The sequence below is a fragment of the Dipteris shenzhenensis genome, chromosome 11, assembly GCF_047967505.1.
Source record: "Dipteris shenzhenensis isolate YYH24624 ecotype China chromosome 11, Dip_SZ_1.0, whole genome shotgun sequence".
NCBI classification, from domain to species: domain Eukaryota; kingdom Viridiplantae; phylum Streptophyta; class Polypodiopsida; order Gleicheniales; family Dipteridaceae; genus Dipteris; species Dipteris shenzhenensis.
In genome coordinates this window covers 30,510,852-30,526,275 of record NC_141606.1, presented here as the reverse complement: position 1 = coordinate 30,526,275, position 15,424 = coordinate 30,510,852, and the positions used below count along the sequence as shown (strand labels likewise).

The following is a 15,424-nucleotide window of genomic DNA, read 5'->3' as shown; positions in this document are numbered from 1 at the left end:
AAAAAAAGGCGCTTCTCCTAGTGATCGAGTAGACCTCATGTTGGAACGAGGGTCAACTTGGCTGCTACTAAATGCCCACTCTTACTATCTCATCCCTCTAGGCATGCTTTAATGAATTCATAATGCCATGAAGTTAGTCATGAAAATGGATCCAAATTAGAAATCCTGGCAAAGAGTTACGAGCATTTTTAATGTCAAATTTCTAAGAGGACTAAAAAAAGATTTCATTAAAGCTCACGTTATTGAAAGACGACTATTGGATAGGGATTAGATCCAAACAGGTTATTCACTTGAACATGATGAACTAAACTAAGGTATATAAGTCTTTGTTTCTCCCTAAACCATACATTACCAATACCATCCCACCAAATCCATGCCCCCCATAGATTTGGAACGTGTTCCAAAATCGCATGCTCTCGACCAAACTATGGGGGACTAGTTCAACTAGTTCCATTTTGATTGTGTGAGTCCTATATAGGAGTGGGCATGACGCATGCGTGGTAGCTCATTCTCTAAGTATCTAATGCTGTAAAGATAGGTTGCCCCACTTCTCCTCTTCTAGGAGCCTCTTCTCCATGCATCTCCTCCATGGGCCTCATGCTCGTCGTCCCCATAACATTCTCTCTATAGGCATCCACTTTTTCTCCTCTCCATGCCTTTTTTTATGAGAATGCTTCCCAAATGATGCCATAGACCTTTTTCTCAATTTCCCCCCAATTCTCAGGGTGTGCTTCCATTGTTTCTATGTGATGGGCTTGTTGCATGGAGATGAGGACCTTCAAAACTTTAAGAGTAAATCTCAATTGACCAATCAACCCAATGTTGATTGGGCAACTTAGACTCTTACTTGTCCCTCTTAGTTGCCCAATCACCCACACCTTCTTGGGTTGAATCCCAACCAAATATTCAACAACTCACCATATATAGAAATAAAATTTTATAATCTTGTAGCGCAGTAACAAATCGACCCCACTTTCCAAGAATGTTGTTGCCATCTCTTGGTACCGAGTGGCAAGAGGAGATCTTGACTCATTTACTAATTGCTAGAATTAAGAAAATAAATTTCTCTCTTCACCCATTCTCTTTAGCATCTTGAAAATGATGTGCGATCCTTATTATACTTCGAGATTATAAGAAAATTACTCATTAAAATGTATTTGAACAGTTTCATGACCATACCATACATATATGCATGCTATAAGCATGGTGGTTCAGAATTCCTTGATAATTGTATACAATGTGGGCTTGAAAATGTGCATGTCCCACCACACAAATGATGTCTGATCATTATGAATCGTTGTGAGTATAAGATCCCATCTTGACTTTGAGAGGTAGCTAGCTGATGGACTGCAAGTAAAGAAAACATTTGGGTACACATTGGGAAGGGGGGCTTAGGTTTGATGGTTGTAGGGAAGGTCCTCGGTACTTTCACCTCTGGCTATTATTGGGATGTTGTTAAGGGGAAAGGTGTCGACCCAAGACATTCTAGGCAATGCGGTAGGGAGGGGGGCAATATGGCATGCTAGCATGCCCTTACCAACGATGGCTCATTTGGGCAATTACAGACTTGTCAAGTGGCTGCGCAAAAAAAAGGGCCACTACGCATCGCTCGCCAGAAGCTGACTTTTAGCTCATAGCAGGAATTGAACCTCTCCTAGCCAATAGCAAGATCTTCTAGCTTGTGCATTTATGGTACTCTTTTTTATTGTTGTAGTGTCTGCCTGGTGTGTAATGACATGCCACCACCCATCCCTTTTCTAGCTTGGGTGGGCATCGGATGGTGTGTACCTTGAGGGTGGGTCTGCACGACCTACTTGGCCATCGTCCAAAGTGGAGTACACATTTGTAGTCCTACTTGGTCCAATATGTGAGATAGGCCCAAACGCTGACACAAAATCCTTGGGCGAGCGAAGAAAAAGCCCACGAAATGCACAACCTTTGATGCAATTAAAGGGCAACCTTTATTTTAAAACATGACCACCAGGTGGTGTGAATCGTCACACCCAACGGCCATCCTGCTTGTAAAGGGCCTGGGTCGGCCAAGATGTAATAGCAGCCATGATCAAGCCACATTCAGAAGGGAATGTGACCGGCTCATTTGCGCCTCCCCCTTGGCCCTCCTCACGACCCTCCACGTGGGAGAATGGGCCTCCCCAAGGTCCTCCACGTGGGGGAATGGCCCGTGGTTGACGCTTTCCTGGTCGAAAAGTGCCGAGCCAATGGCTCACGGCGGCTGGTGGCCACTAGCCATCGACTAGGCATTGTTCTTCAAGAAAGGGGGCACGTTCCACATTTTCTTCCTCCGTGGCCAGTTGGCGTGTGAACTCGGCCCGAGTGTGCGGCGGCGATTTAGGAGACGGTGTGATGTGGCAGACACGGCTGCAGTGATGGCAACTCGCAGGGTGGCGTGCATCAACGATTCTGTCCGAACTGTTTTGACACGTACATCAAACGTTTCTGAAAGATTTTTTCTTTGTTGAATCATCGTCTCTGAGGGGCAGCTATAAATTCTTGTTCCTTGGAATCAGATGTCCTCCACACATTCGAAATTCTCGGTTGATCACACAGTTTTCTGCCGATGGAACCCCCCAGCCTCAGCGCCGTTGCTTGCTCCTTCCTGTTTTTCCTTGGATCGTGCCTCGCCCTTTGGATCTTGCAAGAATTTCGGTGGAGGCCCCGCTCTCTCCGGCGGATCATGGAACGCCAAGGTCTTAGAGGCCCGCCTTTTCGTTTCGTCGTGGGCAACACGTTGGACGTGTTTGCTATGCGACGGGATTCGATGAAGGAGGACATGCCATCCGTTACTCACGACATTGGAAGCAGGGTTTGCCCGGATCTCAAGCTTTGGACTAAATTGTATGGTAAGTGCACTTCGTTCGAGTTGGTTATTGTTGGAAACGAAATCATTATCTTTGGTGTCTCTTCTCGTCTTGCTGCCACGGATCACTGCTGGGTCCGCATCCTCCCTCCCCTGTAATTCTTTCTGGACTTAAGAGGCAAGAGTTGCAGTGACTTCCATTATCTCCCGACGATAACGACACATTTGGGGATAACCTTGGAATAAAACTTAAGCCTCCTCGATCCATGACATCCAAGCATTGCACAGAATGCCTAGTTTTCAAAGGAAAACTTTAGACTTTCTCCTCCATATTTGATGATAGATAACAACCATGGTACATTCCATGATCGTAAGACAAATGACATTGAAGGGGCAACCACCGAAGGGTCTTTGTCTCTAGTAGAACGCTCCAACAATGAAGTCGTGCGTCTCAGCTTGCATTTTGCTCAGAGCTTTTCGTTTAGGAGGGCAGTTTGTCTTCACAAGCAAGTGTAAATTGGATGATGAGAGCATTGGACTAATTTTGTAATCAACCTTCCCCTTAGATGCTAGTCTTATGCAATCACCTCGATTGGACAAAGGAAGCCGTTTTTGCATAAATGTATGCGCCTAGTTTATACAATGATTCATACGAACCCTTTGGCATTGGGAACGTGACCTTAGCTACTCCTTGTTACGCATAATGAAATTAATGTTTTGTGATTATCACTTGGCTTTTAGATGACTAGTTTGTGCATACGATTTGGATTACTTAAGTGTAATCCTCCTTCTTCTTGGTACAAAACAAGTTCTTGGTGACAAATTGTCCTTATACTAAGCATAGTTACCAGGGAACGGGACGTTCCGGGAAGGGGGAACGGAAACGTGAACTAGAATACCACTTCATACACGACACACAATCATATGACATCAAACTATGCTAGAAAATTAACATTTTACAGCTTGAAGGTTTCTATACAAGCTCTAAAATACGCATTTGAAACTTTCGAAGAGAAAAACAAAAAACACCATTGTGGATTGTTTGGGCAATATTACTTCCTTAGGAGAAACATTTGGAATCTTTGAAAGATTCCACCCAAAAAGGGGCCGTTTTGAAAGATATTAGAGAAGTCTGAAAGATTTAGATGCTCGTTTGGGAGAGACAAAAATGAAATCGTTTAGACTTCACAAGCAATTGTAGCTTGAATGAAGAGATTTTGGACTAGTTTTTGATTAGCCATCTCCTTTAGTGCTAGCCTTCGTCATGGCTGAGTTTGCCCTTCACCTCCGGAGTGCTGACAGAAACTCAGTTTGAAGACTTCGTATAAATGGATGCTCAAGTATGTGTGGGTGTGTGGATATGTACGTGTGATAGCATACACACACACACACACACACACACACACACTATTCTACACCCACTGTTGGGCGTTGATAATGTCAATGGGGATGTCATAGTAGCTAGTCCTGCTATGCATGATGGAGTTCATGGTTTTCGACCCTACGAGTGACTATCATGAGATTGAAATTGCACTATGTTGTGTTTTTAGAGGATGAGTTTGGAAATGTTTTTGGATTCATCTAGGTATATGCTTTTGTTGTATTAGTGGACATGCAAATTTCACCTTGTGACGTTTTCGTCCATGTTGTAGCCTGTTGGTATTGCGATAATTCTTTCTATCTTAAATGGTACGTTGCCCTATCAGCTAGATTTAGATGCTCGTTTGGGAGAGACTATATTGAAATCATTTAGACTTCACAAGTAATTGTAGTTTTGATTACCTTCTCCTTTAGTGCTAGCCTTCGTCATGTCTAACTCTGCCCTTCACCTCCAGAGTGCCTACAAAAACTCAGTACGAAGACTTTGTGTAAATGGATGCTCAAGTATGTGTGGGTGTGTGGATTTGTATGTGCGAAAGTATTTTTTAAAATACTATGGTCTACACCCATTGTTGGGCGATGATGATGTCAGTGGTGGGGATGTCATCATAGTTGGTTCCGCACTTGTATGGTTGGCTGAAACATACGCATATGAAATAATTATTCCGTACACGTATGGTATGGCCAATCATACTTGGCTTTTTTTGAGGAGAAAACAGGGTTTCCAAACCTTTATGAAAATGCTTTGAAATCAATTTCTTGACTTTAAAATTAATACAAATTTGAAGTCTTAAGTTTGAAGTTAAAACTTTTGTAGCTCTCTGCCAATAAAAAATAAAATGTGCACAATATATATATATATATATATATATATATATATAGAGATTTGTAAAATTAGGGTGATGTATGATTCAGCCCCCATACTCCAATCATACTTTCCTACCCGTATGCCGTATGCGTATGGTAACGTATGGAACAAACTATGAATGTCATAGTACCTAGTCCCTGCTATGCGTGATGGAGTTCATGGTTTTCAACCCTATGAGTGACTTTCATGAGATTGAAACTGCACTATGTTGTGTTTTCAAAGGATGAGTTTGGGAATAATTCTTGGATTCACCTAGGTATATAATTCTGTCGTATTAGCGAACATGCAAATTTCACCTTGTGAAGTTTTTATCCATGTTGCGGCTTGCTAGTATTGCGATAATTCTTTCTATCTTAAATGGTGCATTGCCCTATTAAGTAGATTTAGATGCTCGTTTGGGAGAGACTCAAATGAAATGATTAAGACTTCACAAGCAGTTGTTGCTTGAATGAAGAGATTTTGGACTAGTTTTTGATTAGCCTTCTCCTTTAGTGCTAGCCTTCGTCATGGCTGAGTCTGCCCTTCACCTCTGGAGTGCCAACAGAAACTCAGTACGAAGACTTTGTATAAATGGATGGTCAAGTATGTGTGGGTGTGCGGATTTGTATGTGTGAGAGCATTTTTATATATACTATGATCAACAACCACTGCTGGACGTTGATGATGTCAGTAGGGATGCCATAGTAGCTAGTCCTTGCTATGCGTGATAAAGTTCATGGTTTTCAACCCTATGAGTGACTATCATGAGATTGAAACTGCACTATGTTGTGTTTTTAGAGGATGAGTTTGGGAATGTTCTTGGATTCATCTAGCTATATGCTTCTGCAGTATTAGCGGAATGCAAATTTCACCTTGTGAAGTTTTCGTCCATGTTGTGGCCTGCTGGTATTGCGATAATTCTTTCTATCTTAAATGGTGGGTTGCCCTATTAGCTAGATTTAGATGCTTATTTGGGAGAGACTAAAATGAAATCGTTTAGACTTCACAAGCAGTTGTAGCTTGAATGAAGAGATTTTGGACTAGTTTTTGATTAGCCTTCTCCTTTAGTGCTACCCTTCGTCATGGCTGAGTCTACCCTTCACCTCTGGAGTGTCGACAGAAACTCAGTACGAAGGCTTTGTATAAATGGATGTTCAAGTATGTGTGGGTGTGTGGATTTGTATGTGTGAGAGCATTTTGTTTAATACTATGGTCTACATCCATTGTTGGGTGCTGATGACATCAGTGGGGATGTCATAGTAGCTAGTCCCTGCTATGTGTGATGGAGTTCATGGTTTTCAACCCTATGAGTGACTATCATGAGATTGAAACTGCAATATGTTGTGTTTTTAGAGGATGAGTTTGGGAATGTTCTTGGATTCATCTAGGTATATGCTTTTGCGGCATTAGCGGACATACAAATTTCACCTTGTGAAGTTTTCGTCCATGTTGCGGCGTGTTGGTATTGTGATAATTCTTTCTATCTTAAATGGTGCGTTGCCCCTATTAGCTAGATTTAGATGCTTGTTTGGGAGAGACTAAAATGAAATCGTTAAGACTTCACAAGCAGTTGTTGCTTGAATGAAGAGATTTTGTGCTAGCCTTCGTCATGGCTGAGTCTGCCCTTCACCTCTGGAGTGCCGACAGAAACTCAGTACGAAGATTGTGCTAGCCTTCGTCATGGCTGAGTCTGCCCTTCACCTCTGGAGTGCTGACAGAAACTCAGTACGAAGACTTTGTATAAATGGATGGTCAAGTATGTGTGGGTGTGCGGATTTGTATGTGTGAGAGCATTTTTTTATATACTATGATCTACAACCATTGCTGGATGTTGATGATGTGAGTGGGGATGTCATAGTAGCTAGTCCCGGCTGTGCATGATGGAGTTCATTGTTTTCAACCCTATGAGTGACTATCATGAGATTGAAACTGCACTATGATGTGTTTTTAGAGGATGAGTTGGGAATGTTCTTGGATTCATCTAGGTATAAGTCATTTATTCAAATTAGAGAAGTCATTATAAATAAGGCGTAAAGACTTTTCTAAAATCAGCCAAAAAGCAATACTTCTACAAACACAAATTACAAAAAAGTTCTAAGAAATGACATTATTTTTGAAAGAAGCTAAATTTACAAATCTCAAACGGAAAGGAAATTGTGCTATTATTGGAAGTAAAGATCATAGACTATATTTTTAAAATCAAACAAACCATTGATAAGTGATCACTAATAAGTAACAACAAATGTCTTTCAATACTTCGTCAAATTTGTGTACTCTTCATCTTCCAGAGCATCACTTTCATTGGTTACATTGGTAAGCATCTTCCTTTTAAACTATTGACAGCAATATTTCTGTCGAGAAATTGTACTTCTTCGAAGAAACAAAGAGAAATGTTTTATTTTTGACTCCGGTCAAAGAGATTTGACTTTGGTCAACTGGAACAAGTTTCATTTTCCTTTGTTTTGCATGGGTTAATGTGCAGGACTAGGATTATTCCATGAACTAGAATGCATGCATCAACCAACGTTTAGTGGGTTAAAGTATTAGATATTGTTTATTGATTGTGCAGGACCTTGGAGAGTTCAAAAAGACCTAAGTTTTAAGGGAAAAAGCACAAAAAAGCAAGTTTCAGAAGAGAAAAGTAGATATGGAGTACCCAATTTTTGGGAGAAAGCACATGGCAAGGGGCTAAGCAACCTAAAAGAGGGCCCACAGGGCCAAAGCAAGGAAATTGCCTTTTTGGAGAAGAAAGCTAATGCTTCCTAGGAAAAGTTGGTCTATTTTGGCTAAAAGCAAGCTCCAACTATTTAGGAAAGCCTAGCTTTTTGGCTGCGTGCCAAGTTTATAAATTAGAGAGCAATCCTGCTTTTGGTAGCGATGGAGAATCCAAGCTGCATCAGATTCATGCTCCCTTGTGAGCAAGCTTTGTAACAATTTTCTATTGAATAAAGACCTTTGGGGGGACCAGCCCTTATTTCTGGCCTTTAGTGTGGTGCCTTGTTCTCTCACTCTCTCTCTCTCTCTCATTATAAAGGAGGTTTAAATCGGCCTATCATTGGTCACCATGAGTAGATTTTTTATTTACAGCAGGAGGTTCATGGCTTAAAGATGCAATTGGCAGCTATGACAGCTAAACTTCAGTTTTTTGAAGGGCTTAGCAAGCAAGCAATCATAGATGAAGTTGTGAAGGAATGTAAGGCTTCTCTACCCACTCCTTGTTAGATATCAATGCTCCACTCTTGTGTAACTATGCGGGACCCGGCTGACTCTACTTGTAAGCCCCCCATATGAGGAGAAGGCATTTGAGTAGCTCGGTTATCCGGTAGGTCCTGGTTTGGACACCAGATGGGGGCCATGTGTGGCCTAATGGCTGGATAACTTCAGATAGAGTTGGCACATTGCCAACTAGGCTACATGCAAGTGCGGGAAGGCATCCCATGATTGACCGCACTGAGGGTAGACAGAGCATTTTTTGGGGCAGCCCACTCTTGGGTTGCGGGGCCTGTTTGGAGCCCCAGATGATCCCGGATGGCTATTCTGTGCCACGGTTCTAACGTGTGGTCGGTGGCCTATTTCGGGACCGACCTCCAGTCGGTCGTTTTGGACTGACTGGGTCGGTCACCCAATTGGGTCTAACGGACTACGACTGGTGGCTATATAAGAGCAAGTTCGTGAAGCCCATCATCATCACTGACTACAGCAACCCTGATTTCTTAGCATTCAGTCTCCGTCCTCTACTGTTTTCAGCAGGCCATCGAAGCTTCTCACATAGGAGCGCATGGCTGGGAGGCAGCACCATCTATTGTATCAGTTTTACAGTAATCAAATTTTTGATTCTCCGCACTATCAGCTTTTCTCTCTTGCATACGAGATCCTGTTATCTGTTGAGCACAGACGTTGTATTGTTTTCCTACATGGTATCAGAGCTTGGGCTCTAGCAAGAAGATTTGGTAGTGTGTTTCTGTTTGCGAGCATATTGTGAGAGATAGCCCAGCCCGCAAGACTGCGAATCCCACTGTTCGGCGAAAGCGAAAAGTTGGACGGCACTAACTATCCACTCTGGAAGTTCAAGATGAAGACCATCCTAAGCGCATACGAGCTTTGGGATGCTGCTATTGGGGTGGACGTGAAGCCGGTTGCGAGACCGAATCCAGCCAATGCAAGACAACAGATAGTACCAACTGCGGATGAGATTCTCCCATGGACAAGAAGAAATGCAGATGCGCTGTGTTCTATTGTCTGCAGTATAAGTAATTCTGTCATGGCGTTAATTCAACATGTCACCACAGTGGAGGAGGCATGGACGGTCTTGAAAAACCAGTACGAGACCACGAATCAGACGCGGATTCAAAATCTGGAGACTCAACTCGTGAATGAGAAATTGTCTGAGTCTGAAACGGCAGAGAAGTTTATCACTAGGGTGACGAATTTGCGCGATCAGATGACTACGATTGGCATCACCATCACCAGCGAGAATCTAGCACGAAGGTGCATACGGATTCTCTCACCAAAGTACAACGGTCTTGTTACGGCGCTGAATACGCAGAACAGAAATCCGTCCCTCAACTTTGAGGATTTCAGTGCAATGCTTCTGGAGGAGGAGATGCATCAAAAGACGAGGACTGGAGAAGATTTGGCTTTCTCGGCTGGATCAAAGAAAGGTAAGGGTAAGGACTCTGGTAACCCATCTTCTTCTGATGATAAAAAGAGAAAGAAGAAGATTAAGTGCTTCTATTCTATTGCAACAAGGCATGGCACAAGTAGAATGAGTGTCGGAAGAAGATTGTAGATGAGAAGAACGGAGTAAAGAAAGAGTCTAGCAACAGCGCGCAGGCAGTACCAGTAGAGCTGTTCGTAGCAATTGAGGAGATTTGCACGGAGGCAGTTCATGTACCTGCGGATGAACCGTGGATTATCTGAGCATAGACGTTGTATTGTTTTCTTACACTTCTCAACTAGTCTCCACAGTTAAAGACTTCATTCACACTGAAGTACAAACCATTAAGAAGGAGTTAGTGTACAAGTTGAGGCAAAAGCAAGTAAAACTGACATTCAAGAAGTGGTTAAGGAGCATGAAGCCAGATGTGAAAACGCATTGAAGATTTGGATAGGAGAACTTCTTGAAAATTGGTACAAGGATCATGACTCTTTTAGTGAAACTTTAGCACAGGTCAAAGCAGCCATGTCCAACATTGAATGGAAGGATGATGATGAAGATGATGATGATGAAGAGGTAGTAACTAACATCAAACATTCCAAAGGACATGCTCTCATCACTCTCAAGTCACGTAAACTACGAACCAAGATTCTCCGCCAATCACATAAGCTGAAAGGGACAAAGGTATGATAGTTGAGGAGCACACACGAGCTCAATTGAAGAACAAAGCGACTGAATTAGCCAAGGTTAGAGCTGTAAGGAAGGATGAGCTTCTTTGTGGTTAACCCCCCATCACAACCCTATGTGTATGTACAAGTGTCTACCTTCCCTAATCTATAGAGTGCATCTTTCCATTGCTTTTTTTGTCTTATCAACGATTTTGAAGGGTGGTGTTAGGATTCTTTGTATTTTTCATAGAGCACCCTTCTTCATGACCTGGAGATTAGTGGCATGGTTCTCTCTCACTGGCCCTTAGGTGTTTTTCGAGGGACATGACTCAGATTCATTCTTAATTAGGTGTTTTTCGAGGGACATGACTGAGATTCATTCTTAATTATATGACGACACTTTGTGGACTCTTGTTCTCTTTAGGATGTTTCGTTTACTTCTTTCAGAGCTGCTCATGCCTCGGTAGACACATCATGGGAGATTCTGGCTAGCATTATAGCATGACATATATGGAGGGCCAGATGTATGGAGGCGATAGAGGGTTCATAGGTTCATCATTTCCAGTCTATGGCCAGTATATGGACTGATACCACAGTTACGTTGAAACGCGTTTCAGAGCCTAGCCAGGCCTGAAACACCGTTTCAGAGAAGCCCCAGATCCTGAAACGCGTTTAGGGTCTGAAACGTTTCAGGACCCTGAAACGGCTGGCTGAAATGTTTCAGCTCTTTTGAAATGCGTTTCAGAGCCCTGAAACGGGCCGTTTCAGACAACACAGGCTGCTAGGCCTCCAAAATGACGCGAAATTCGCTGCCAGCCCCGATTTTGGTCTTTTTGCTTTCGATTTTGGCCTCCTTCCACTCCTTCCACTCCTTCAGCCTCATACTCTCTCCATCCTCAAGGTTTTCCAGCCCTTCTTGAGCCCCATTCACTCCTTTCCTCTCCTTTCTCTCCTGCAGGCTGCTTCAGCCCTCCATCATCATCTACTCCCCTCCAGCCCTTCTTCAGACGTCCTTCAGCCCCCTCTTTCAGGCCTCTCTTTCAGCCTTCTGTTCCCTCCTCTTTCAGCCCCCACTTTCAAGTTTCAGCCCTCTATTTCAACCCTTGGCTCTCTTTTCAGTTTCAGCCCCCCTTTCAAGCAACAAGCTCCTATGGCTTCAAGACACCCTACCCCCGAGTCTCATTCTGAGGTAGAATTCACCCAATCAGATTTTTGGTGGAGTCAAGTCGATCTCCGGGGTGCTTACGACTCCAAGAAAGGAGGCGCTCGCAAGTTCATGTGCAGGCTTTGTGGATTGAAAAGAGGTGGGATTCCTGATAGGGTGAAGGCCCATCTTGTTGGCATCAAGGGAGAGGGGATTACAATGTGCAATGAAATCTCCGAGGAAGAGAAAGCAAGGTTGGCACGAGAGGTCGAGGCATTTCCTTCCACGAAGAAAGGTAGGACTATTGCTTCCACTGGTGGAGGAGCTACTTCAGGTGCTCATATGGCTACTGTAAAAAGGAGTCCTCTTCCCTCTGTTGCTGCTACTACAATTTCATCTTCTGGGAGTGCACATGTTCTTGGAGCTACAGGTTCTACTGCTACTGCATCTCCTTCACCTCTCCCACTTGCATGAAGGCAAAGCACCCTTTATACTGCATGGCATCCACAAAGGAAGGCACAGGTAGATGCAGCTGTGGCCCGTTTCTTTTACTCGAATGGGATTAGTTTCAATGTGGCACGGTCTCCTTATTTCAAGGAGATGGTCACTGAAATTACAGCCTTTGGGCCCACATACACCCCTCCCACTTTTGATGCATTGAGGGGAAAGCTTCTAGAGGATGAGGTGAAGGCAGTTAATGAGGCCATTCAGCCTGTTAAGGAGAAATGGCATAAGTATTGGGTCACTTTGGTAGCAGATGGCTGGAGTGATGTACGTAGTTGATCACTAGAGGGTATTTTGGCATATTGCAGAGGATCTTCTTTATACATACACTCCATAGAGTGCGGAGTACAACAAAAACCAGCAAATGTTTTGATGCAGATGTGGGCAGATGCAGGGGAGTATGTGGACCCGTCTAATGTTGTGCAGTTGGTTTCAGATGGTGAAAATACCAATAAGGCTGCAGGTGCATTATTGGAACAAAGGTAGCCCCATATTCAATGGGGTTCTTGTGTTGCCCATTGTTTGAATAATCTGTTGAAAGACATTGGCAAATTACCTTGGGTAAAAACTGTGATTGATAATGGAAGAGAGATAGTTGGATTCATTACACGCCATCGTTTTTCTCTCTCTTTGTATCGCACCTATGCAAGGAAGGAGCCTTTGAAGTATGCAGAGACAAGGCTTGCATACAATTATATGATGCTTTGCAGACTCATTGAAATGAGACCTGCACTTAAGCAGGTTGTGGCAAGCCCACAGTGGAATGCATGGCCCACTTCAAAGCAGGCTCTTCGGATATTGGTCTACGATTTGTGCATAGGCAGGGATGACTTTTGGGCTGATGCATCACACTTGTATGACTTGTGTAAGCCGATTGTCTTGTTGCTGAAAAAGGTTGATGGAGACATGCCTTTTATTGGCAAGGTATATGAGGGGATGGATCGTATGATAGAAAATATCAGTGTGTTAGAGAAAGATCCCCGTAGGTTGAAAGAGCTGAAGGACTTGGCTGTGACTAGGTGAAATCAGTACTACTCTCCCATTCATGCGGCCGCATTTGTGTTGGACCTAGAGTTTCAACACAAGGAAACTGCACAACAAAGTGATGCAGAGGTGGTCCGTGGTTGGAACCTCACTCTCTAGAAGATGGTGCAAATGCCAGAGGCTTGCCGGACAGTGAAGGACCAGCTCGCCAATTACCGCAATAAGGAGGGCATATTTGGATGGCCAGATGCCCAGCATGACAGGCAATCTTAACTCATTTAAATTCTTAAATTTTACTATTTAATGATTCATAATTTTTCGATTTCATGAGCTTTGCCATATATCTCAATTTTATGAGCTTTAAAATTTCAGATTTTGAGTTGGGTCTGTTACATGGTGGGAGGATTATGGAGCTGATTCCCCACAGCTGCAATCGCTTGCCTTTCGTATTCTCAGCCAGGGTTGTAGCTCCTCCTCTTGTGACCGCATGTGGAGCAGCTTTGCCCACATCCATACAAAGAAGAGGAACCGTCTCAAAGCACACAAACTTGCGTTTGCTTAACAAGATGAGACATGAGTACACAATCATTGGTTTTCATAAGCCTGATGATGCCCTCATTGATGATGAGGAGGAGGGGGAGGAGGACGACGACGATGAGGAGATGGTAGTGGAGGAGGAGGAGGAGGAGGAGGAGGACTCTTGAGCAGCTGAGCTATCTAGATTCTAGAATCTACATTCTAGATTTTGATCATATCATCAGTGACGTAGCAGCTGGCCTTAAGGCTTAGAGCCTAGGCTTTTGGGAATCTAAATTTTGTACTTTTGACTCGAGTCTTGAGTCTCGACTCTTGACAAAGAGAAATATATGAATCATATATTATATTTCCTTTGGCATTTTGTAACTTGTCAATCTTCAGCTTTTCTCATTGATTTCAGATTTGTCATTTATATTTGTAATATGTATTGCTCATTGCCAAGTTAACTTCTAAGGTCTAAGTTCTAAGTTCTAATTTATAGGTGACATTGTGCCATGTGGTAAGTATTATGCACTATATTTTAAGTTACAGGTAGGTTGTAGGCTGTAGTATTCTAAATGTGTGTTCTCATCTCAAAACCCCCTTTTCTAAACCCCCCTTGCTGACATGGCGTTTCCCCGTTTCAGCCCTCCCAGAAATCCCAAAATGTTTCCGTTCCCTGTTTCCCCTAACTGCGACTAATACTATACATACTCTAATAGCCATCTGGTCGAGCATGCAGGGATCCTCCAGAGCAGCTACTGCTAGGAGGGCTATCTTCTTCAGAGTTTGAAGAGGATCTCCCTTCTTCTCCGAGTCTTCTTCAGGGTTGAGTGGCATTTTCAGCCTCCACCTTCAATTTTTGTTAGCTCTTTTTGAGCTGTTTATTTTCTTCTCATGCATGGCATGTTGTACTCCCGCATTAGAGCTTGCTCTTGCGGTTTTCAATCATACTTAATGAAGTGATCTTTTGGGGGGGGGGAACAAGCCTCGCCAATCTCACAACTCATTGAGGACATGCCCAGCACATCTATGGACAATGCCACCCAAGAAGCAAAGGAAGCCTACCCCAACGTTGAAATTGAAAACGCTCGTTATGAAGCCTTGAAGCAATGGGTACAACAGGAGTAAGAGAAATTTACAAGCCTCGCCAATCTCACAACTCATTGAGGACATGCCCAGCACATCTATGGACAATGCCACCCAAGAAGCAAAGGAAGCCTACCCCAACGTTGAAATTGAAAACGCTCGTTATGAAGCCTTGAAGCAATGGGTACAACAGGAGTAAGAGAAATTTGAGGTAGACAAGATTACAGGAGCAGCAGCTTGGCCTCAACGATGCCTTGAAGCTTTGCCCAACGAGAAACGCAAGCCTTTGGAATGGGAGATTTGGAATATCTAGTTGCATTTTCTTCTAAACTTTCCTAGGATGCATGCTGAGAGTACCTCCTCTATCGAGAACTTTTCACTTGCTCTTTGGGGGGCTTTCTTCTTCTCTTTTGAGAGGATGCCTTGGAACTTACTTTCGGATCACCCTTTGCTAGGGTAGTATTTTGGGCATGTGCCATCTAATTAAAAGTTTGAGGAGAAACCAAGAGGATACAGTGAATGAAATAGATAGAGTGACATAATTTGGACTTTTGAAATCATTAGAAATCATCACAACACAATGTGGGTGGCCACGTGAGGTCACAAGTGCTATATCGTGTTGTAGTGATCTAAAATTCCTATGAAGTAGATTGCACGCATAAGCTAAAATTTTATGAGAAACCAAGAGGATACAGTGAATGAAATAGATACAACGATAGAAATCGGACTTCTGAAGAGCAAATCATTACAATGCGATGTGGGTGGCCACGTGAGGTCACAAGTGCCATATCGCGTTGTAGTGATTTGAAAATGCTAT

The 15,424-nt window shown here is 43.2% G+C and overlaps 1 protein-coding gene across 1 annotated transcript in view; it reads left to right on the top strand.

Moving 5' to 3' along the window:
* Window positions 1–2,327: 2,327 nt before the first annotated feature.
* LOC147896887 (cytokinin hydroxylase-like) overlaps window positions 2,328–15,424 on the top strand; it is a 49,125-nt gene continuing 36,028 nt past the window's right edge. The window contains exon 1 of the mRNA XM_087381894.1: window positions 2,328–2,861. Within this exon, the coding sequence (XP_087238020.1) occupies window positions 2,579–2,861 (283 nt within the window). The 5' untranslated portion in view covers window positions 2,328–2,578. The remainder of the gene's footprint in view (window positions 2,862–15,424) is intronic.